We start from the raw sequence: 23,643 nt of genomic DNA on the forward strand, positions 1-23,643 counted from the left end.
TTTCTTTCTTTCTTTCTTTCTTTCTTTCTTTCTTTCTTTCTTTCTTTCTTTCTTTCTTTCTTCCTTCCTTCCTTCCTTCCTTCCTTCCTTCCTTCCTTCCTTCCTTTCTTTCTTTCTTTCTTTCTTTCTTTCTTTCTTTTTTTTTGAGACAGGGTCTCATTAAGTATCTGAGGCCTAGAAGTCACTTCTTAGCTCAAGCTGACCTGGAGTTCACAATCCTCCTATCTCTGCCTCTGAATGCTGCTACAGGCATGCACCGCCAGCTTGGAGCAATTTTCACTGAGCCTGAATAGAAAACACAGTAAGGAATGGTCCCCGACAAGGTGGGCTGGGAGACAAGGGTGTTACAGGTGAGACAGATCTGTCCCTGGCTCTAAGAGGGGTACATTGGCAAGCCACGACTCAGACACTCTTTCTAAAGCAGGCATGTGTGCATGAATGAGCAGGCAGTTTGAGTGCACCACCATTAGACAGTATTTAAATCTCATAACCATCCTCTGAGGATTTTATTACTGCCTCCCTTTTTCAGATTAACAAAACCAAGGTTCTATCAGCACCCAAGCTACAAAGCCACCAGGCAACAGGGATGGCTTGGAACCATCTCATCCTAAGGCCATTCTTGGTCATCCCACACCCTGTCATAACATCCGTGGCTGACATACATCCCCTTCAGGGTATCTGTTGTCTGGTTGTCTCAAACCTCCGCTCACACTGCCAATGAGGTGGTGTCTCTGGCCTCTGGGGAGTGGGCTCCGGTTTTGGAGAGCAGTGGCCTGCTTTCTACTCTCTCAGCAGAAGCTGAGTCCCGTTCCACCAGACCACTCCCCTCCCCTCCCTACAGGGACCCCAGCTGTCTGTCCCTCTCGGCAGTCTCAGCTAAGATGACAGGTTTCAGGTGCTTTTTAAATTAAAACAGTTCATTTCTGTTCATCTATTTTCCAGATGTCACTACCTAGCATGGATCTTCTTTATTTATTGCTCTTTCCTGTGCAGACGCTGAGGATGTTCCCATCCCAAGACCCTGAGTGAAGAGCCTACATGAGGGGAGTGACTTGAACCTGTACAGCACAGGACACAAGACATGCGGTACATTCGAGGTTGCCATTAGGGTTTGCTCCTGGCCATGAACACACATGGCTGATGGTGGCTTGTGCTTGGACTGTGCTCTCTGTTGGGCATTTGTAAATTTAGGAGCAATGCGGTGTTGTGTTGAATCTCTCAGGCTGCCAACAACAATGGTGTTTTCCTGCAGTACAGGGAGCCAAAAGCTCCCCAATCCACTTTGATCTGGTTTCTGGGTAACACTTCCATCTGTCCTGGCTCAGTCTCCCAGACTCCCAACATAAACCCAGGTCTACTCTTTCCTGGGTGATTGCTATTGCTCTGGCTTTCTGTCTCCACCTGTCCCCTCATGCCCACTCTCCAGAAGCAGCCAGAAAGATCCATGGAAGACTAACACTTCCACAGAGACACTTCCCCTTTTCCCAGGTACCTTGATCAGCCCAGAGCCCCTCCAAGCCCACCCTATACTCCTGCAGCTTTCCCTAGCTCACAAGGGCAGGCTCTGCAGCCCAACTCAGCCCCCAATCCCATGCTGGGCCTCCTGCCTGCTCTTCTCCCAAATGGCTCTGCTCAGATCAGCTTCTCTGCAAACTTTCCCCAACCATGGCCTTCAGAATCCCTGTGGGGCATGCATGGCCCTGGCTTCGTGGATGCTCTGGCTACCAAATGCATTTCCCCAAAGCTCCCATGAGGCGAAAACTGGCCCATATCCCATCTAGAATGGGGTTCTGGTGCCTAGAACAAGTCTAAGCACAGAGCAGGCCCCTGATGACCAGGCTGGGTACATCAGTGAGAGAATGGAGCTGGAGAGTTGCTCAGGGGCTGTACTCCTGCCTCTGTAGAATAAGAACTCCTATCCTAAGGACTGCCATGGTCCAAGGAGCCCTGGACAATGTGTGGAGGGTGGGGTCCACAATGGCTCTTTCTGTCCCTCAGAAATACTTCATAAGAATGAAAAGCCATGTTCCCAAAGTATAGAAAAATAATTGGTTCACAAACAGACATCCCAAGGGGGATGATGCACACGCATGCATGCATGCACACACACACACACATACACACACACACGCCCTGTGAAGACACTTCCTAGGATCAATTTGTGATGACATTCCACAGATTTCCACACTTACCAGCTGTGGGAGCCTGTGGCTGAGGAGTCAAAGGAACCACTGTACACACATTTACTGAGCTCTGTAGTAAGTGGAGCGTAGGCCGGGGCTGGGGCACCTGTGGGAGCTGAGGGAGGTCTGTCTCAGGGGCTGAGGACACTCTCTGACTGCAGTCCCCAAGCTCTGGCATCCTGACATGATTGACATTACAGGGACCTCAGCAAGGCCTGGGCAGAGATGGACAGATCTGAAAGTGTTACCCCTTGCTCCTGACAGATTTGTGTCAGTCTCTCCAGCTGCTCATCTTGGATGGCCTTGGCCTTCTCGTACTGCTGCGTGACCATCTCCATCTCCAACTTGATTGGCAGGACGTAGGCTGGAAGACAGAGGGAGCTGTGTGAAGAGCTGGCCAGCAGCTAGGCTTGCATTGCGGAGCAGCAAGCCCAGACTTCAGCAGCAGCTTCCAAGCTCAGACTCAGGCTGTAGGGATGTGGGGTTGGGGCAGGTACCCAAAAGCATCCAGAAAGCACAGAGAAGCCACAACCCAGACTCAGTTCCTTCTTTTCCATAGTGACAGAGCCCTGCAGTTTTGGAGTATTGGTACAACTGCCAAGAAAAGTGACTACATCCTAGTTTCTGTTACAGTCACAGGTTTCCAAAAGACAAATTCTGGCAGAGCTGAGGACCTCAGAGCCCGCAGGCATAGGGTGTAACCGAAGTGTAGCCCTTTTGGTTTCTGGAGATAATCCATCAATAAAGGCTATTTCTGAGGTAGGCAGTAAGTAGGTATGTAGACAGATGACTAGATGATAAAGGATGGATGATAGATAGATAGATAGATAGATAGATAGATAGATAGATATGATAGACAGACAGACAGACAGACACTGATTAGTGGGGAGTCCCTTTAGCTTTGTATTTTCTTCCTTCATCCTTCCTGGCTATGAAGAAGAGCTGTGAGCAGCACAGGCACAGCTATCTTGGACCATGAAGTAACTCTGGGACGGTTATGTGCAGCAAAGCAACAAGATAGTGTTTTTAGTATTGAGTAGAGAGCAAGCGCCGTGTCACTTGTAGGTAGTGACACCTGCCTCTTTCTGCAGACTTCCATTTAAAAAAAGGGAAGCTTGTTCTGTAAGTCAAGGATACCCTGGCTTTCTGTTACAGATTAGCCTACTTCTGAAACAGAGCGAGATGCTGAGAGAGAGCCAGGGCTTTGAGTGTGGGGTCCCCATGATTTCTCAGATAGCAGTAGCCTCATAAGCCCCTCCCTTGGGGTTCTTGGGCTTAGCAGCTCTAGAACGCACAGAAGTTGCAGAATTCAGACTACCTTGACCTCTACACTTCACCCCCTAGGGAGTCACACCTTTCAAAACCTTTTCTGGTTTTTCAGACTGACCAGTCACAGGTCACATGTGTCTCTTGCCACTGTATTCTAGACCTCTCAACATGCTCTCCCTGAAACGGACAGAGTGAGCACTCACAGCCTCTTACTCCAAGCTGTCCCTAACTGCTGTGGCCTGGGCTGTTCCTGAGACCAGTTCACACCCAGGGTGAGAATGGCAAATTAGCACTCCTTAGTTCCCAAGTGTGATCTGAGGAGAAGAAGGTTCAAAGGGGGGCTGTCAGCCTCTACTAGTGAGGAATGTGCAGCTGTCCACAGCTGCCAGGATCCAAAGGCATTAGCTTGCCCTGAGGGAAGATGTTCTCACCGGACAGAGCCCAGAATAGAATCCTGAGTAACAGGAATGAATTAAACAGTCAAAAAAAGCACTGAAGTTGTGTGTGTGTGTGTGTGTGTGTGTGTGTGTGTGTGTGTGTGAGAGAGAGAGAGAGAGAGAGAGCACTGGGCTTCAATCATGGTTTTGAGCACCATTCACAGTGTGACCCTTTATTCTTCTTTGACTTAGTTTCTCCATCTGTCATGAGGAGACTGTGTCGGCTGAGGTCCCCAAGCCGTCCTTCCTAAGTTGTGGATCCCCCACATTCCAGTTCAGTGATGATGCTGTAATGTAAGGACGGACCCGAGGAAGCTTGGGAATGAAGCACTGTCCTCGTGTTCACAGGTGGGAGGTGAGAGGCTGCCCTCCCACAGACAGAAGACTCCGGAAGTCATCCTGCCTGCCTTAACCCGTTAAGCTGATGCTGTTGGGAGAACTCTATCATTGCAGCCAAAATTCAGGGCTGGAAAGAACCTTAACATCTATTGTAGTGGTCTAACCTGTGTCCTGACAGTCCTCTGGGATGCCTCTCGGGGTAAGGAGAAGGCATGGAGGTCCTTAGGAATCGCTGGGCACCTCCTGCACCCTTTGTCTTTGGAGGAAGATAGCCCATCCTGGTAGGTTTGAGAGGTTAGCCTCCCTACAATGTCCTTTGCATCTGAGGACCACTTTTGAGAAAAAAAAAAAAAAAAAAAAAAAAAAAAAAAAAAAAAAAAATTGGTTTTTCGAGACAGGGTTTCTCTCTGTAGTTCTGGCTGTCCTGGAACTCATTCTGTAGACCAGGCTGGCCTCGAACTCAGAAATCCGCCTGCCTCTGCCTCCCAAGTGCTGGGATTACAGGCATGCGCCACCACCGCCTGGCATGGGTCTTCTTTCATTTCCCCAAGATAACCCCAGAGGCCCTCCCTGGATCATTACCTTCTTTACCATGTCCCAGTTTTATGACACTGTTCTTCAGGGTTGAGATTTTTAGTCTTATGGGGAGGCTGAACTTGCATGCACACAATACAGAGTTCCGTCAGAGCTCGTTGTGGTGGTGCACACCTTTAATCCCAACACTTACTTGGGAGGCGGAGAAAAGTGGATCTCTGTGAGTTGAAGGCTAGCATGGTCTACACAGCAAGTGCCAGGACAGCCAAGGCTACATATTGAGACTCTCAAACACAACAACCCTCTCCCTTCAAATAAAGAGTTGCATGAGCTGGGAAGTGGGGTACTTCATGTATGACACACGACTGTGTTGGTAGTTCAGAATACTATGCTGAAGAGACAGGGCAGGCTTGGCTTTCTCAATGCTATGGGTCACCCCCACCCCCACCCCACACTGACTGTACCACCGAGTCCTCAATTCTCAAGTGGACAGCTACAGGTTCTGCCCCCGTCCCGCCCCACCCCGCCCCCACCCCGCCCCCGCAGGGTACTCACCATCAATGACTCTCTTCACCCGCCAGATTCGGAACATGATGATGAGGCTGATGGCGTCCCAGGGGCTCCTGGGTCCGTTAGCCACAGTGGACGCCACCATCGGGGCCAAGGACAGGATGATCACAGCCCCGTCAAACACCTGAGGAAGGGGTGTACTTCAGTGTTCCAGGTCAGCCGTGTGTCAGGCTGGAGAGCAGCCAGGAAGGCCACTGCTGCAGGCCACCTTCTCCAGGTAGCCTGCGCCTCCCAGAAGTTCACCCCATCTCCAGCTGCCTGTGCTTTCTCTCTGAGGGGGCCTCTTCCTCCTGGACATGATCAAGCATTCTTTATACTTCTCACGGCCTCAGCCCTCCTACAGCTCTTAGTTTAGACAACCTTAGTTTAGCTCTTAGTTTAGGCCTGCATCCATGTCCTAGATCCTGGCCAGAGATTGAGGTGAATCCTTCGTTGACAGTATTGGAGCTGAAGGCTTACAGGGGCCTCTTTATCTGTGGATGGCAAGAACCCAGGGCCTGTGTCACCTCTCACAAATGCAGTCTTCAATGCTACAAGAGCACAGGACAGGTAAAGGAGGGGTGTACTCTACGTGATTAAGCCTTGGGCACTGGCTTTCTCTATGCTTGCCAGACTTCTGCATAGGCTCCCAAGTTTGGGCCCAGAGACACTGAAAATCAGTCAGAGGAGAGGAAGGAGAATGGCTGACACTGGATACCTAAGGTGAGCCTGGCCTCGGACTAAGCCTCCAGCACTGTAGTGACCACTCCTGTCGCTGCAGTCCCACCTCCATGGAGCAGAGTGGACGCCCAGGCTAGGAAAAGTCTACGGCTTCCCTAACCAGTGCACCATGGCTGGGTGAGTCCAGTAGAATTATTTGTTTTAAAGTAAATCTCAAAGGCTTCTCAAATTGATTCAACTTTAACTGTATACATTTTGTGAATCTCAAGGGAAGTTTAAAAACAAATTCTTCAGTTGGAAAATGCCAGGGTTTGCCTCCCCCCACCACATCCAGGTGGCGCCCCCTGTGGTCAGGTGCATGCTGGACAGAGCTGGGCTCTTGTAGTAGATGAGGCAGCATTTCCCAGCATCTAGGATCTGGGGACAGAAACTGGTCATACCTCTATTTTGTTTTCGATGTAATCCCAGATCCCCAGCACCACAATCCGCAGAACAGTCTGAGGACAAGATTAAAAGGAAAAAAAAAGTAGTTATTGTCCTCTCTTCCAAGAAGGTTCCAGAGCTCAGATCTGGAACAACTGTTTTCATATTTAGTAACAAGTACAGTTCTTCACTGTTCCCTGTGTCAACCCAGGTTATACACCGTCCCCTTCCCCACTACCAGCACCCAGTTCCAGTACAGTGGTGGCCGTGCTTTCTGTGGTCTCCTTGTCCTCAGGCTCAGCCCCTCCACCTGTGTGCTACCCCCTCAGTATCCTGTATGCAAAGCTTGTTCAAAGCCCTTCAGCACATATAGAATACACTACAAATTCCTTAGAGAATTTAGAACGAATGATATCCAAGGCTCTGCAGACCTCTTCAGTCTCATCTCCTGCCCCTCCTCTCCTGACAAAAGCAATTACAAATGTGCTGAGTCTCGCCTGTTACCTGGTGACTGCATCATGGCAAAGGATGAGAGTTGATGCTCTCCGTATCTCTCTGTCCTTCATTAAGTCTTCAGGCATGTCCACAGGGCTAAAGACTACATTTCCTAGCTTTCCCTGTGCGCTCTCTCTCTCTCTCTCTGTGTGTATGTGTGTGTGTGTAGTACATTCTGCCCAATGGCTGATGAGAAGCACCGTGGACCATTTTGGGGCTGTGCCCTTGAATAGACTTAGCTCTGTTCATTTTACTTTCTCCCTTCTCTAGAGTGTGGTGTGTAGGGAGGCATAGCTGTGCCTTCTTTCAGTGAAGAGAGGATGAGGAGAGAGGCAGAAGCCTGCTGGGTCTTCACCAGCTTCAAGCTCACACACAGGCCTTAATCCTCTACTCAACAAAACCTGTTCTTCCAGCCTTAACCAAAGGGGTAGGAAGTGTTCTGCATAGGGTGAGGGTTCCCACATCTCTTAAGATCACACACAACAATGGCTGACTGTGTGTTTGAGCAATTCAAATCTCTCTTCTCTGTGTATGACTTTTCTCTTCTGCTGGGGAGGTGAGTCGGATGACACAGTTTTCGATACTGATGAGATAACACCTGCTATCTAGTCTGTGCCGAGTCACTCCTCACATGTGACTCTCAAGAGCCAAGAGGAACAGAGGCTAAAGAAGCCGCCAAGGTCCTGAAGCCGCCAAGGTCCTGAAGCCACCAAGGTCCTGAAGCCACCAAGGTCCTGAAGCCACCAAGGTCCTAGGAGACTGAGATGAAGTTGCTATGTGGACCGGAGGCTTCCCTCTCTACATGGCTGCTCACACTGGGTAGGAACCCCCATGCTCTCCTGGCTTCTTTTCTTGTTGCCTGTTCCCTCCTAGGGTGATGGACTTGATACTTTTCTCTTTTGGAATGTTACCATATCCATACCCACCCTCAACCCAGCAAAAAAGGTCCAGGCTGGAGAAAGGAAATTGCCTGGGTTCTAATGCTTTAAGGGGACTGTAAAGCAGGGCACCATGTTAGCCTCCTAGTGCACACACACTCCTGCCAAATTAAATATGCTGGTGTGTAGCAATCGCCACCAGACCCTTTGCACAACAGCCAAAATGAGACCTGCATTTTTAAATAGTAACATCGTGGTCTGTGGCCCCTCACCACTTCCGTTCCATTTTCTGTGTCTATGAATTTCACTCCTCAGATGAAAAGAACTGCTATACTTCTTCAAAAGCAAGGCTTGGGGTGTGGTTGGACACACCTTTAATCCCAGATCTCTGGAAACTGAGGCAGGTAGATCTCTGTGAATTCAGGGCCAGCCTGCTCTACATAGTAAGTTTCAGGCCAGCAAGGGCTACAAATTGAGACCCTGTCTCTAAGTAAAATAAAATAAAACTTGTCTTAGCTGAAATTCCTGTAGAATGTAGGTTAAGGAGAGGGGAAGGGTGTGGCTAGGCATGATGGGAGAACTGGGGGGATGAGATCAGCAGACAGTCCCTGGGGCTGCGATACCCCAGGGTGGATGTGGGCACCTAGCTTTGCAGGCCACTGTGGTACCAGGGATGCAGGTAGAGCAGTTCAGGCACCTGCCTGACCTCTTTGGTGCCCCATTTGTGCATCTGACTTCCAGCTCTGGTCTCAGCTCCAGACCACTAACTGGAGGCTTGTTTTCCTAGGCTAGATAGCTGACAGGGCAAGGGCTCAGGACACACTTCAGCAAGCAATGACCTGGGACAGCAGCTTCCAGTTGAAGTCAAAGCTAGAGTAGGAACCCAGCTCCTCAATATCCCACCTGCTGGCTGATGTCCTATAGCCTCCTTCCCTCTGCAAATCTCTATCCTGAAAACTCCCAGTCAGGGACCAAAGGGCCTGACCCACCTTCCCCAAGACCTAGCACATCTTACATCTCCGAGGAGAAGCTTCTCAATGTGCAGTGACCCCACTTCATGTTTGTTTAAAACACCAGATTCCTGAACTGTCAGGGAGACTTAGGAAACTAGAGTCTGGGTTCGAGGCCTATATTATGCTGTTTAAGCAGGGTGGCTACCCCAGTAGGACACTTCATGACAGAGCAGCAAGCACTGAGAGAAGTAGACTTCACTACCAACCCAGGCTGCTTCTTTCTCAAAGGGACCAAGGCTTGTCAGTCCCTTTCATTCCAGGCTGGCTGCTCTCATGCTAGCAAGATCAGAGGGCAGGGCAGAGTCTTGGCCACGCCTTGAAGATGACCCATTACATATTATAAACCGAGCTCCTTTCCTTGTGAGTGCAGGCGCTGAGGTTAAGGTGGCAGGTACATCTGGTCCCTGGGTCCTCTGCCTCACCTTTTCTCCATCAAGCCCAGCTCATTACTCTCAAGGGAGGAAAAGCTGACCTCCATGAGGTAGCAGAAAGAGAGAGGCAGAGTCCTCAGCTTTACATCTGGTCCAGTGGCAGAGGCCTCCTGCCCTGTCGGTGGCTTGAGACCCTTGCCTTGGGGAATCACCCTCTTCTCCAAGAGCAGTTTGGAGATCACAGTGGGTGGAGGAAGACACAGCTGCTCGTATATATGTTGGCTTTGTGGACAGTTTTCAAAAAGATAACTGCTCCTGGCAAAGGAAGATTCCTGGCTCGCAGCTTCCTGAGAGAGTGGGGCAACACCCCAGTTCCAGGCCCTTGGCTTCAGCCTGCTGGGGTTGGGAGTGAGTGGTATCTGGATCTCTGAGCTGGAGATGACTCCTGAGGGATGTGGATCTTGGACAAGTTTTCCTTGGGGTTAAATGTTAAGTGAGATCGGTGAAGGAAATCTGGATCAGTCCAAGTGCACAGCAATGGAAAGGAATTGTGGGTGTGGCAGCCATCACTGACCCCACCTGGAATTAACTAAAACCCAAGCACCTGGGCACAGCTGAGGGCTTGCTCTTTCATGGATCATGTGAGGTGGGCAGCCCCACTCTAATCTGGGCCACACCTTCGGGTGGCAGCCCACTAAAAGGGCGTGGAGAAGGAAGCTTTTGCTTTTTGCTTGCTTGCTCTGGCTCTCAGTAAGGAGTTTGTTTATCCTGAGGCTAAGTCACTCCTTCCCACTATTAGAGCCTACTTCTTCCAGTGAGTGTGTGTGAGTGTGTGAGTGACTGAGCAGGTGTGTGTGTGAATGTGTGTGTGTGAATGTGTGTGTGTGACGTATGAGTGTGTGTGAGTGTGTGAGTGACTGAGCAGGTGTGTGAATGTGTGTGTGTGACGTATGAGTGTGTGTGAATGTGTGTGAATGTGTGTGTGTGACGTATGAGTGTGTGCGATGCATGTGTGTGAATGTCTGTGTGCGATGCATGAGTGTGTGTGAATGTGTGTGAGTGTGTGCATGTGACCGTTAGTGTGAATGTTAATGTGTGAGTGTGAATGTCTGTGTGTGATGTATGAGTGTGTGTGATGTATGAGTGTGTGTGAATGTCTGTGTGTGACGTATGAGTGTGTGTGAATGTGTGTGAATGTCTGTGTGTGACGCATGAGTGTGTGTGAGTGTGTGAGTGTGTGCATGTGACTGTTAGTGTGAATGTTAATGTGTGAGTGTGTGGATGCATATGGATGTGTCTTCAGCTTTCTTAAAAGGGCTGGAGAGATGACTCAGGGATGGAGAGCACTCATTGCTCTTCCAGAGGAGCTGAGTTAGGTTCTCAGGGGTCAGCTCACAACCAACCGCCTGTTAACTCCAGCTCCGGGAGCTTGGATGCCCTCTTCTGGCTTCCATGAGCACTACACTAAGGTGCACAAACCCAGACTCCTAGGGAGTGGTGGCACATGCCTTTAATTCCAGCACTTGGGAGTCAGAGGCAGGCGGATCTCTGTGAGTCTGAGGGTAGCCTGGTATACAGAGAGTGTTCCAGGATAGCCAAGGCTACACAGAGAAACTCTTCTCAAACCTCCCCCTCCGCAGGAAAAAAAAAAAAAAAAAGGTCTGCGATATGACAAGTGTCCTTTGAGAAGGACAAGAACACAGCACAGTTTGCAGCAGCTTATTCCCTCGGTCTCCAGGGACAGGGCTGATGACTGTCTCTTCCCAGAGTCCAGAGGGTGCAGCCCATAGACGCAGTGGCTGATTCCTGCAGGGTCCTGAGCTCACAAGCAGGCTGACTTCATTGTCTGTCCTCATGCTGGCTCATTCTGGCATTAGATTACCAGCTATTTTAAAGTGTTCAGGGCTGCAGGGTAAAGCAAAGGCCAGCAGGTCTGTGATGGTGTGTCTGCCATCACAGTGAGCGCCACTGATGGAACACTCACAGGACATGGAGCACTATCCCAGACCTTGCTGACCAGAGACTGAGCAAGGCTTAGTTCCAGAACTTTCTCCCAGCACAGAAACATTTTCAAGTCTAAAAATTAAAATAAATATCTCTTGGGGACGACATCTGTCCACTGAGCCACTCACCTCCCACCCCGTCTTCCCAGGCAAAAGTCCTAAACACAGCCATCTCTAGTGAACCTGCTGCAATTAAATCCCCCAAACTGTCTCCAGCATCACCAACGAGCCCTCCATCCCCCTGCCAACGCCTTTGAGAGCATCTTGTTTGGCTCACTTTGACAAGCAGTTTGTGGTGCTAGCAACTGCCCTGTTGGAAAAGCACGGTTTCCAGGACAACCCCCTTCCTACCCTTCTGCCCCTCCCCCACTCTGGACTTTTCCTTCCAGTTCCCTGGCTACATTCTCTCAGCTACCTTTGCAGGTTTCTGTCTCCCAGGCTGTCGCCCCTCTCATTCCCGGCACCCTTGGCTTTGTCACCTCCAGTTCTCTGAAGCCCCAACTCTATGTCTCCAGCCTAGATGTCTTCCTGATTATCAGTCCAAGGACAGCAAAGGGACATCACTGTTCCCTCACTGACTAAGCCAGTCGTTCAGAGCTCTCCACCTATCCCTGTGCCCATCCTCTTCCTGCCCACCCTCTCTGCCCACCCCCTGGAGCCTTCAACACTCCATTCTGACTGTCACCTTTCTGGATGACTTGGTCCCTCTCAGCCAATTGGCCTCCTAACTGCTCTTCGAATTCCTGTCCTGTCAACCTCCAGCACAGACCCTGTCCCCAAAGCTTCATTGTGACCCCTATGCCTAGAGGCCCATCAACTCTCCCTTGCTACAAGGCATGGCTCTCTCCAAGCCTGTCCCCTCTCCATCGCCAGCTTCTCCAATGACAGCACTCTAACTAAAATCCCTGACTTAAATGTGTCATCTCAGATCATGCAGGCTAACATGTCACCTGTGGAAATCTGGTCTCTGTGAATGGAACAAATGGAACAGCAGGACTCATCTGGCTCCTGAGAGCCTGACAAACAGTCATTAAATCACAGTAATTTCTGATAAACACATTTCCTGGTGAATTCATAAAACATTCCTCAACTCAGAACCTATTTTCTATTTTAGTGCCCCTGGTCTTGATTTCTTTACACAGTATCCTTATATTTTATTTCGAAATCCTTTAGTGTATTAAAAACACTCAAAGGAAGCAGCAGTGAGTTCAGTTCTTCTACAAGCCAGCAGATTGAAAGAATAGTGTGGTGTGGCATTGGGTTGTGGCTGACTGTCGTGGCATGAGTGCTGGCTGTCACTGAACAGATACCAACACTGCACTGTTCTCAGAGACAAAGATGTCACCAAACCCAGAGTTTTCCTCTTGAAATACAGACGATAATAAGGACGGCATAGCCCAGTAAACTGCCTGCCATGCGATCCTGAGAACCTGAGGTCCGTTCTCAGGAACCAGGCATGGCATTTGTAATCTCAGAGTTGGGGGTGGGGGTCGGGGGATGAGGACAAGCAGACCCTGGGTTCCACTGGCCAGCCGGCCCAACTGCTAAGCTCCTGGTCATGGAGGGACCTTGCTTCAAAAACAACCAGGTGGACTGCTTACAAAGAACACCTATCCCAAGGTTGTCCTCTGGCACCTCTGTGTGCAGACAAATGTGTACATACACACATATGCACCTGCACATACATGTGTGTACATACACATGGACACACAGGCAAGAAGACATTTCTCAAAGAATCAAAAGGTTTCTAAGATGTCAATCAAATAGGATAAGTGTGTTGATACACATTATTCAAGTAAGTACATGAGGGCAGGCAAACATGCTTTGTGTTAACCAGGCCATTTCTGCTTGGGTTTTACACTTAGAATACACCGAGACATGTTTGAACTTACTTAATGCACCTAAAAATTGCCTGGCAAGACAATGGAGTCAAAACAGCCTTGGTCTCTCTGGGAATCATCCCACTGCAGCAAAGAAAAATATCAGGAATGTCAACTCTCTCCGTTACAGCTCTGAGGACTCTTCCCCTGAATTTGTGAGGACAGAACAGATGCAGAAATAGTAAGTGATTTGTCAGTGTGACAGCGGCAAAACCCCAGCGCAGAGAGAGAGGAAAGCCAATACCGACTGGCTAGCTGCAGTGTGAGGTGCAGGGCAGGGCAGGGGCAGGGGCAGGGGCAGGGGCAGGGGCAGGGGTTTGGGCTGGGGCAGGAGCAGGGGCTGGGGTAGAGGCGGGGCGGGGGCAGAGGCAAGGGCTAGGGTAGGGGTTTGGGGTGGGGCAGAGGCTGGGCGAGAGAAAGGGGTAGGGGCAGGGACGGGGGCGGGGGCAGGGGATGGGGCAGGGTCAGAGGCAAGGGCTAGGGTAGGGGTTTGGGCTGGGGAAGGGTCTGGGGTAGGGAAAGGGGCAGGGGCCAGGGATGGGGCTGGGCCAGGGGCTGGGAGCTTGTTTTCAAGTTTACAAAGAACATTCGTTTAGCAGGTCCCTCATGGGAGCCAATCAGGACAGGGGATCATGTCTCCTGCTGGAAGCCCACACTGAGGCTGGAGGGAGAGGGGCCCCTGGGCATAGGTGAAGTTAACAGTGGTCATCTGAGGTTGATGAGTCTAGAGGAGGGGCTTGTTTTCTTATTTGGCATGTTAAATTTTTATGTAGGTAAAATATTCTTATAAATAGTAAGTCAATTACTTTCTACATCAGACTGTTCAGATGGAGTCTCAGGGACTGCCTGGGCATATACAAGCAGTTATCAAGGCTGTCTGTCCCGTGGCCTCCTAGCCAACACAACCCTCTTGCTGAATGTCATGTCGCTTGTTTCTGGGGCCAGGTCAGCAAGGATGTTTTCTGAGGAGAATGCTGTGCAGTTAGAAGACTCCAGATCTGGGTTTATCTCTGGCCTCAGAGATGAGAGTGGGGGTATCCATTGTCCTGCGGCATAGCACAGCCCCTCCATTGTTGTAATTCCTGGCCCAGAAGCCTGGTGAGCTGGCCATCAACATGACTACAGACTTCTGTTGACTGTGAGCTACACTGTGAACCAATCAGCGCCGACCAGCTTACACAGAACAATTAGCTTCACATTTGACCTAACAGCTCCTAAAGGTCGCTGTCAAAGTCATGGCAAGGAAAAAGCGGAAATGAGATTTTCAAGAGTAATTTCTCAGATACATATTTAACTGATTCAGTTGGGGTCACATGCCCAGCCCTGTGCCAGGAGATGGGAGGAAGAAGAGGAGGAAGAAGAGGAGGAGGAGGAAGAGGAGGAGGAGGAAGAGGAGGAGGAGGAAGAAGAAGAGGAGGAGGAAGAGGAGAAGGAGGAAGAGGAAGAAGAAGAGGAGGAGAAGGAGGAAAAGGAGGAAGAGGAAGAGGAGGAAGAAGAGGAGGAGGAGGAGGAAAAGGAGGTGGAGAGAAATGACTCAGTGGTAGACACCTTCTCCCTTCTCCGCTTAAAAAATACAAGTTGTAGAAAAGACGCTTGGTTCAGCTGATGACTGACTACTGTACCCATATGAGAAAATATTACTCAGACAGAAAAAGAAACAGAGTCCTGACTCACACTGCAGTGTAGACCAATTCTGAAAACATCCTCGGTGACAGAAGGTGGCCAGACACAAAAGGCCGAGAAGTGCATGATCTTGATTACAGGAAACAGGAGTATTTCCATTTATAGAGACATAGAGTGGATTTGTGTTGCCAGGAGCTGTAAGGAGGATGGCAATGACTGTCGATGGGTGTGGGGTCTCATTTGGGGGTAAAACTGCTTTGGAAGCAGCTGGAGGCTCCAGGCGAATATCATGGATGTACCAAATGCCACCAACTTGTACACTTGAAAGTCATGAGAAGTCACACCGAGAGCTGGGTCAGCCAGTATGAGAGCTGGGTCAGCCATGCTTGCTATGTAAACACGGGAGCCGGAGTTGACATCCCTACCATCCATGTAAAAGCCTGGTGTGGTATTGTTCTCATAGGACCAGGGAGACCAAAACCAGAGCATTCCTGGGGGTTTACTAGTCAGCCTAGACGAGGTGAGTTGGTGGGCTCCAGGTTCAGTATCTGAAGAAAGAGGAGCGGGTGGGAGAGGGGGAGGGGAGGAGGAAGCAACTACAGCTGCCACAGCACAGTCATCACCTTGAGGCCCCATCTACAGGTCTGCTGTGGTCTCATCTCCCTGGAAGGATCACAGGAGGCCCTGAGAGCTTTTGCAACCCCATGAAGAGGAGCAGTGGGCTCTCTGCTTCCAAGTGGCCAGCTGGGCCTGGTCTCAGCCAAGGGCAGGCTGTGCTTAGGAAACCCCATTTGCACAATTCTTATGTTGATTCCAAAGACTCTGCTTACTCTTGCTGTCCAAGGTCCTGTGGGAACATGATGACCCTGTATGACCAAGCACCACAGGGCCCGGCTGCAGGAGCACACTTTCCCAGAGGCCCCTGCTGGGACTTCACCCTAGTCTGCCTAAGGGCACCCAATCTTGCTTATTTTAGAAGCCCAGACTCACTGTTCAGACGTGTGGCCTTTCTGAGCAGATGTCCTTGAACTGAGCCCAAGCCAGACTGCCAGCCTTTGTCCTATCTGTACCCTGAGGCCTGTCCAGGACAAAGCGGCCCATCTTCCTGGAGCAGCCTCAGAACTCTAGGACGTTGAAGATGGCGCTGTGGACTGCTCACCCACCCGGGGCCTGTGTCTGACTTCTCCTTGTGGACTCTGGACAGTTTTCCCTACCTCTCCAGGTCTCATTTTCCCAACCTATAACATGGACAATTGTCCTTCCCTAAGGCTCAGTTGAAACTAGGGGTGGAGCAATGCTCAGAAATAGGAAAAGGACCCTGGGGTGGCAGCAGCCCTTGGCTGCTCACCTGTGTGGAACTAGCCTAAGCAACGCTTGCTAGCCAGAGAAAGTCTCTTGGCCTCTCAAGAGACCCTTGGCTCTTAGCAGCATCCCTGGATATGTACAGGAGAAAGAAGGGGCCAGATCTAAGAGGGGACATTTCCACTTCTCCCAGATGAGAAGAGGAGGGCTTCTCGTCCCTGGCTTGTGCTCACAGGCCTTGCTTCATCAGACCTTTGCTCTCAGTGTCTGGCCTTGGCCCTGGTCTTTCACCCAGACTCCTAATTCCTTCTCAACCTGCCAAAGTGAGACCCCTAGGGGCCAGTAACAAGAGATCAAAGCCCAGAGAGCTCTGTCCAGTTTTGACTATAATTGTTATAACCTTGGGATATCCTTCTCACCCATTCATGTGTATATGTGTGTATGCATGGTATGTATGCATGCATGTATGTATGTATTATGTATGTATGTATGTATGTGTGTGTGTGTATGTATGTATGTATGTATGTATGTATTTTGAGACAAGGTCTCATGGATCCCAGGCTATACTTTGAACTTTCTATTTAGCAGAAGATTACTTTTAGCTTTTGTTCATCTTCCCTCCATCTCCTGAGTGCTAGGATTGTGAACATTCACTACCACACCTGGCTTACCACACCCAGGGCTCTGTGCGTGCTAGGTGAGCATTGGACTGGTTAAGCTACATCCAGGCCCTATGTGGTATTTTATAAGGACCGCACTAGCACTTTGGCAGGCAAGCATGCAGGCCTGGCACACTGCTGAGGGATACTGGGTTCTTTGGCTTTTTGTTAGAGGTCCCCCAGTCATTGTGAAGGCACAAAAGGCTCACATTCACCAGTCCTGTGCTAAGGAGGCATCTGAGAGCTGGCTGGCACCAAGGTTTTGATGCTTGGTTTTCTGGTGCTCTGTGAGACTACAGAAGCCCACTCTAGCTAGCCAGGATGCCTCAACAGGAGATCAGTGTACACAGTCCCTCTTTCATGCTGGGCAGACTGCACAGGGGAGTTTTTACTGCTGCTTTGATAGCCTAGCTCCATTCCATCCTCCCCACCTATGACAAGGTCCAAGGCAAGAGACTAGCCCTTCTCAGCGTCCCCACAGGCTCTGCAGAGAAAGCTGAGTCTGTGGGAAGCCCCAGTCCCTTCCCCACTTTGTGGGGGTTGGCTGTCCGGGCTCTGAGGCTGTTATTCCTGCACACAGGAGCTCGTCTGTTTCAGGTGGTTTGTCTCTGGTACTGACAGGAAGGGGATGCCAAATTAACACTGGGCAATAAATTCTGCAAAAGCCAATAAAACCAAAGCAGAGGGAAGAGCCACAGCAACTGATTAAACATTTTTGTTGGCAGTCACAGGCATGGGCACATTTTCCAAGGTTTGCATCAAGGAGACAGCTGGCCCTGGACCAGGGATTTGCAGGAGGGAACCCCAGCAAGCAGAGATGAGGGGCCAGGCAGGGATGGACCCTATGGAGATCCCAAGCTACGGCCGGGATCCGAGGTACTGGTCGGCCTTTCCAGGGACCTGAGTACCAGCGATGGCCTCAGTGAGCTGGTTAGGAAGGTTCCTGGGAAACCAGAGTTGCGACCTGCAGGAGTTGTCTCAGGTGTAGCTCATGCTTACTGGTCATGAGCTACAGAAGCTAAGACCCAGAGTGTTCTATGTTTGCTACGCTGGCTACCCAGTCCAGCCCCATGCAGACTCAGCATTCTGAACTAGAAGGCCTAGACCTCCTCTAATTTTTAGGGAGACAGAGACAGCAGAGCAATTGTGTAGGCCAGAAAAGGCCCCGGGATTCTGGCCTCTTGGGTTCTTTGACCACAACAGACAATCGCTCACTCTGTAGCCTCATTCACGTTCATCTTCTCTGGCTCACCACCTTCCTCTGAGATTGTGCTGTGCTCTCTGCTTCAGTGTGCTAGCAGCTGTGTGTGCACCCATGCCTCTGTGTGTGCACCTATGTGTGTGTGTGTACCCATGTGTGTGCACACCCATGCCTCTGTGTGTGTGTGTGCACCCATGCCTCTGTGTGTGTGCACCTGTGATTGTGTGTGTGTGTGTGTGCACTCATGCCTGTGCATGTGCACCCATGTGTGTGTAAGTGTGCACCTATGCATGTGTGTGCACTCATGCTTGTGTGTGCACACCCATGCATGTGTGAGTGTGTACCCATGCCTGTGCATGTGTGTACCCATGCGTGTGTGTGCACACATGTCTCTGTGTGTGCAACCATGCCTGTGTGTGCACCTATGTGTGTGAGTGTGCACCCATGCATGTGTGAGTGTGCACCCATGCCTGCATGTTCCTAGAAGGCTCTATACCTTATTTATGTGAAAGACCCTACTGGGGCTCTCTGTGGGCAGATGTGTACCTGTGGTGGAAAGAGGGGATACCTTGGTGGAGTGAACAAGGGGCGAGCTGACCTGGTTAGTCCTTGTCTCTATTTGAAAGAACAGGTTCCATATGAAACTCTCTGCCCTTCACTGCCCACAGCATGAAGCCTTTCCCATCCTACTGGGAGGCCCTATCTTAAGCAGCTACAAACCAGTGTCCCACAGACATGGGTCACAGTATCACTGCCAGCATGGGAACTGGTCAAACAAGGTGTCAGTCACTCCCCATGTAAAAACTGAGGAGTGCCCTGGTGCCAAGGTTTGTCAAGAGACCCAGTGGCCACATGGGTCTGTTCTACCTCCACACTAAACCGAGGGGCTAGGAGATACCACTTAGCTTTCCAACCACCAACTCGAGTAATAGCAGGAAGCATCTGCCTGAGGCACTGCTTCAGAAACGTACCTCTCTGTTGTCCCAGGGACATCTGCCAGCCTGGGGCTCCATCCTTCCACAGGACCTGGTTAAATTCATTGCCCAGCTCTAAGCATATTCTATGCCTCGGCCCTGAGGCAAGCAAATCCTAATTGCTTCTACATCTGGTTTTCCTGGGCCTTGCCCTTGAATACACATCACGGGCCACACCAACAACTTCTGTTCTTCAGCTATGTCATGTCAGTCTCTCCTTCATACATCCATCACCCAGACTTTAGCTGACAACCCTGCATATATTCCGGTTTCAGAGCAGAGGTCTCCTGCTTAGAGGCAAATGTCTGCTGCTGGGTTGGCCACTATTCTGCATGTATGTGCCTGTGAACATTCTTTGTGCCACATCCTGTGGTGAAATTCAGCCTCGGGGACAGCAGTGGGCCTGACACTAGGAAATGTGTAGTGAAATAAAGCCCAGGTTCCCTGGGAGTGAGTCACCCCAAAGAGGAGATTTCAGGGCCCGAATCTTTACCTACCTCTGAGAAGAACACAGAGAGGATGACCAGACTGATCCAGTGAACGACACCAGCAAACTGGAATGCATTGGAAACTGCAATGAACACAGCGAGGGCCAGGTTTAGGAGCGAGGAATTGAACACACCAGTCTAGGGGGCTGTGCTGCATCAACATAGACCTGTGGGCCCCTGGGGATCCCTGGGTGCTTGTGGAAAACCATTAGATCTGTCAGAAACTGGGTCAGAGAGTAAGGGCTCCTAGACCCACTGGTCCTGTGGAGGCGGAGAAGCATCATGGTCCAAATGCTCTTCTCTCTAGCAGCCACCCAGCTGCCTCCTCAAAGGCCATCTCCAGAGTCCTCCTGCCCCCTGCTGTTATCCTTTGTGTTCTAGCCAGATCCGGGGGAGGAGGGGTCATGACCACAGCAAAGTTGTGGACTGGAGTGGGTAGCTTCAAAACCGACAGTGCACTGTCCCCACAACTCACTGTCCCCACAACTCAATGCTCTTTGTGCGGGGCTCCAGGCAAGCCTCTCTACCCTTCCATTCTAAACTTGCAGTAGTGCAGATGGCGGTGACAGCAGTGTGCTTTGGAAAGATGGTTGGAGCTACACCTGGCAGGAGGAGCAGATGGATACCAGAACAGGGCCTGTGGGCTGGGGCGGACAAGGGTGACGCTGGCACCGCCGGCTTCTTACTGTATCCTCAGCTAGCCGGGCATTCTCGGAAGGTCCTTCTAAAGGACAGGAAACCACAAACAGCCTCCAAACACTAGCAGGTCACAGTTTATATGCTAGTGAGGCTAAAAGCAAGTTGCTGGAGTCCAGACAAAGTAGGGGTGATCTTGGTAGAAAGAGCAGAATGGTCTCCAGAAGAAATTCTCTGGATGAATTGGGGGTACTTTAGGGGCAGGAGGTAGGGGTGCTGTGGCAAACAGGCCATGCCGTCTCCCTAGAGGGCTTGTTTCTAGTGGTTCAAGTTCCCCTGGGATCAAATAAAGATATCTTCGTTGGATAGAAGATCTATGACTCTAAAATCTGTGAACCCTGGGAATGGATAAAAATGAGGTCTTCAAGCAAATCCAAGAGGAAGAAGGCTACAATAGCAGGTTCCAGGATGGAGACACTTGGGTCCCCTGGCTCAGGGCCAGTATGATCCTCAAAGGATGAGCCCTAGAGACACGGTGAATTCCTCTGCATTCTGAGCCACATGAATACCACTGGGAACCAAGAGGCTGAAGCCTGTGTGACTCTGGAAAGACCTCAGATGATTCTGGAAACATAAAATCTCTCCCCATTATTTCTCAAATGAATTCCTGTGCCTTTTTTATGGTTTGCTTTAGAAGAGCCATAAATCTTGGATTGTGCGTTTTATGGAATTTAAGATGCCTTTTATGAGCTGCTATTGGATCTCCCACCAAAATCAATCTCCTGGATACTTAATTTTAAGCAAAATTCCAGTGTCGGCTGGCTTCTCAGTTCTACCCGATGCCTCATCACAACCTGAGAAGCCTGGGGCCCCAATACAATCCACCATAGAGAAAGAAGGACTCCATTATGGTCAGGTCTCATAAAACACAGACAGTCTGGGTGCGTGGAGGGAAGCCTACAGCATGGTTTAATTGAAGACAGGTTGAGTGTAAAACCAGTACTGGGCGCTTAATCCTGGAAGATACTTTAATTGGAACCAAGGGGCCAGCGGCTACATAAAACCCAACTAGGCTTATCAGACAAAAGCAATTCTATGTTCTTCCAGAGAGCAGACAAGGTTGGTGTGTCCTGGAAGAATCTGTGACAATCCCTGAGCATAGGCGATTCAGTAAAGGACTTGGGGCATTTGAGAAGACAAGAGGACAAAACGGGTTTGGGGGTGGCTGAACCTTTTGTCCTGAATTCTTTGTCAACAGTGGGAAATGAAAGGTCTCTGTATCAGTAATTCCATGTTTAAAGGATTCATACTTGAATGGTCCACCTCCTGAATCAAGAAGGTGTGTGGGGACTTTCCCCTAAGCTCAGTCACAGCCAAGGGCCAGACACTTGGGCCTCTGGTATATCAAGCAGGGATTTCCAAGGGTAGAGACAGGAAGTCGACTTCCACTCTGATGGCCACATTGCCACAGTGTATCAGAAGAAGCTTATCCTCCTGATGCCACAGGTGGCACCAAACTGCGGACATCATGAGGCTGGAAGCAATCCCCAAAGTAAGGAAAGTGCCCAAGCAGCTGAACAGCCCAGAGGCCTGAATCCCCCAGTCTGGTAAGTCTCCAAATTCCCACAAAGTTCAATTTGTGGAGTTTGTCTGTAAAATGGGGTCCTGTCCTATCAAGTTTTGTGCACTACATGGTTATTGGCAGGGTTGGGGATGTAGGTGTGGGAAAGCATCTTTAGAGTTGTCAAGGTACATGTGAATGATGCCACCCACTTCGGAAGGGTACATGCACAAGTGGTTGTTGTTTAGTTACTACAGGTGATCAATCGACTTCCCCAAATGGAACTCTGTTTAAGCCAGAAAAAAATTTCACCCTGGAAAATTTCAAATGAGAACAATAAAAAAAAAAAAAAGATGCACGCAGGGGTCCCCAACTTTTGTTTTTGTCTCGTCAGTTTCTGATTGTGGAATACTGGGGAGGGGACTGAAGAGGCCACGTTAGATAGAAAGGGACAAAGTGTGTTGGTGGTGACAGAGAAGCTGCCAGTGTGTACCCTCCCCAGCGGCAATCCCCGTGGGCCATTGTGGGGCCCAAAGCTTGGCGATGACACAGGCTGGGGGACAATCTCAGGGTAGGTTGGGGACCCCTGAGGGATGCAGATGCACAGTGAATATTGACATATGTATTCGTATATGTGTCTCTCTTGCTACTCACACTGGAGAGCCTTTATATCTATTAGAAGTTCCACAGTCAGGAGAATCACCACCAATATTACACAGGCTACCAGGAAACTGTTGAGACTTGCACTGAGCAAAAATACCTGCCATACGGCTGCTCTCTTCCCGCAACACGGCCTCAGCCAGTTAGACCTGTAGGGACAAAAGCAAGGAGAAGAGGGGCTGAGGGGCTGAGGGGAGATCCTGGCCACAGCCTTGCCTCAAATCAACAGCCTGGCTCCCCTACGCTTGGACTTCGTGGTACTGGGGGTGGAAGGCAGGGCAAGCTAAGCAAACACTCTTCCACTGTGCAGCTGGGCTTCCTGAGAGACGAGTCTTATTCAAGACGCCGCAGGGTAGAATCATAAATAGTAAAACAGTCTCATTAAGGGACACAGCTGGGTTTGCAGGTTGACTTAGGGAACTTAAAGGAATTCTCTGGGATTCAGGCTTCTTGGCTTGAAAATGTATGTGAAACTCACACCCCATCGGTGAGTCAGACTTGCCTAGGAGGTATGGGCCATAGGCTACATTCCTACGTGTCTCAGAACCCAGCCCTTGCGCTGGCATTTGGGGAAACCTCTGCTCACACTCAGTAACTATGCTGAAGCACTCAGTGGCTGGAATTAGATTGTTTTTCAGCTATAAGAGAAAGAGCTGGATTGGATCCCCACTTATCAGAGCAGATTATCTGGATATTGGTGCTACAGAGTGCTAGCAGCTGTTACTTGACCAATAAATGCCATACTTGGGTAAGTATGGAAAACCCGAGTTGAAGTTAAGTGGCCATCTAAGTGTGGGATACGCTAATCCCTTACTACAGTGGTGTGCCACCACACGGATGGCATCTGTGTTTACCAAACTGGTTAGGTCAGGGCCACCTTTTATCCCATCCCATGTGACTCACACTCTGTGTATGACTGTCTTCTGGGAGACACAGGGAGATGATCGTCCCCCCCCCCCCCCCCCCCCCCCGGGCCGGACCTTCTGGATAGGTTGGGAGTGGGCAGGAGGACACAGGAGTTCAGAGTATCTGAGTCCTTAGGATATTAGGTCCCCACCCCACTCCCATCTGAGGAACACAAGGTGGGAGGCTTTAGGAACACTGAGTCTGGAGTGCTGTAATCAAACCTCACTGATTTGATTGTTTATGGCCCATTTCTGCCTGCCCATCTGTTTTTACATAGAATTATCCATCTAAAGGGGGGCCAAGACAAGTCAGGGAAGTCTTTACTTTGGGATGTACCCCATTGCCCTAAGATCACCTGCAAGACACCAGGTCACTTTGGGACCCCACTTCCCCATTTGGAAAGTAAAGAATAGTATTTTTAACTTGTAGAGTTGTTGAAAGCTAAATGAAAGAATGTATCTAACCTGAAAGTGCGGTGTGGCTGCAATAGCATCATGGTGATGGTGGTGATGTTAGTGATGATGATGGTGATGATGATGGTGATGGTGATGATGGTGATGGTGATGATGGTGATGGTG

The 23,643-nt window shown here is 50.1% G+C and overlaps 1 protein-coding gene across 2 annotated transcripts in view; it reads right to left on the reverse strand.

Moving 5' to 3' along the window:
• Positions 1-23,643, reverse strand: part of Tmem266 (transmembrane protein 266) — a 114,864-nt gene that overhangs the window by 19,391 nt on the left and 71,830 nt on the right. Inside the window, exons 4-8 of one of the 2 annotated variants that reach the window (XM_028781574.1) lie at positions 22,260-22,308; positions 19,312-19,385; positions 6,433-6,489; positions 5,318-5,456; positions 2,432-2,547 (exon numbers count right to left, since the gene is read on the reverse strand). In XM_028781574.1, coding sequence (XP_028637407.1) covers positions 2,432-2,547; positions 5,318-5,456; positions 6,433-6,489; positions 19,312-19,385; positions 22,260-22,266 — 393 coding nt within the window. In that variant the 5' untranslated portion in view covers positions 22,267-22,308. Of the gene's footprint in view, positions 1-2,431; positions 2,548-5,317; positions 5,457-6,432; positions 6,490-19,311; positions 19,386-22,153; positions 22,309-23,643 lie in introns of both variants that reach the window. The other variant, XM_028781573.1, reaches the window with a different exon arrangement.

This window comes from Grammomys surdaster, unplaced genomic scaffold (assembly GCF_004785775.1).
Source record: "Grammomys surdaster isolate TR1022 unplaced genomic scaffold, NIH_TR_1.0 472, whole genome shotgun sequence".
Classification (NCBI taxonomy): domain Eukaryota; kingdom Metazoa; phylum Chordata; class Mammalia; order Rodentia; family Muridae; genus Grammomys; species Grammomys surdaster.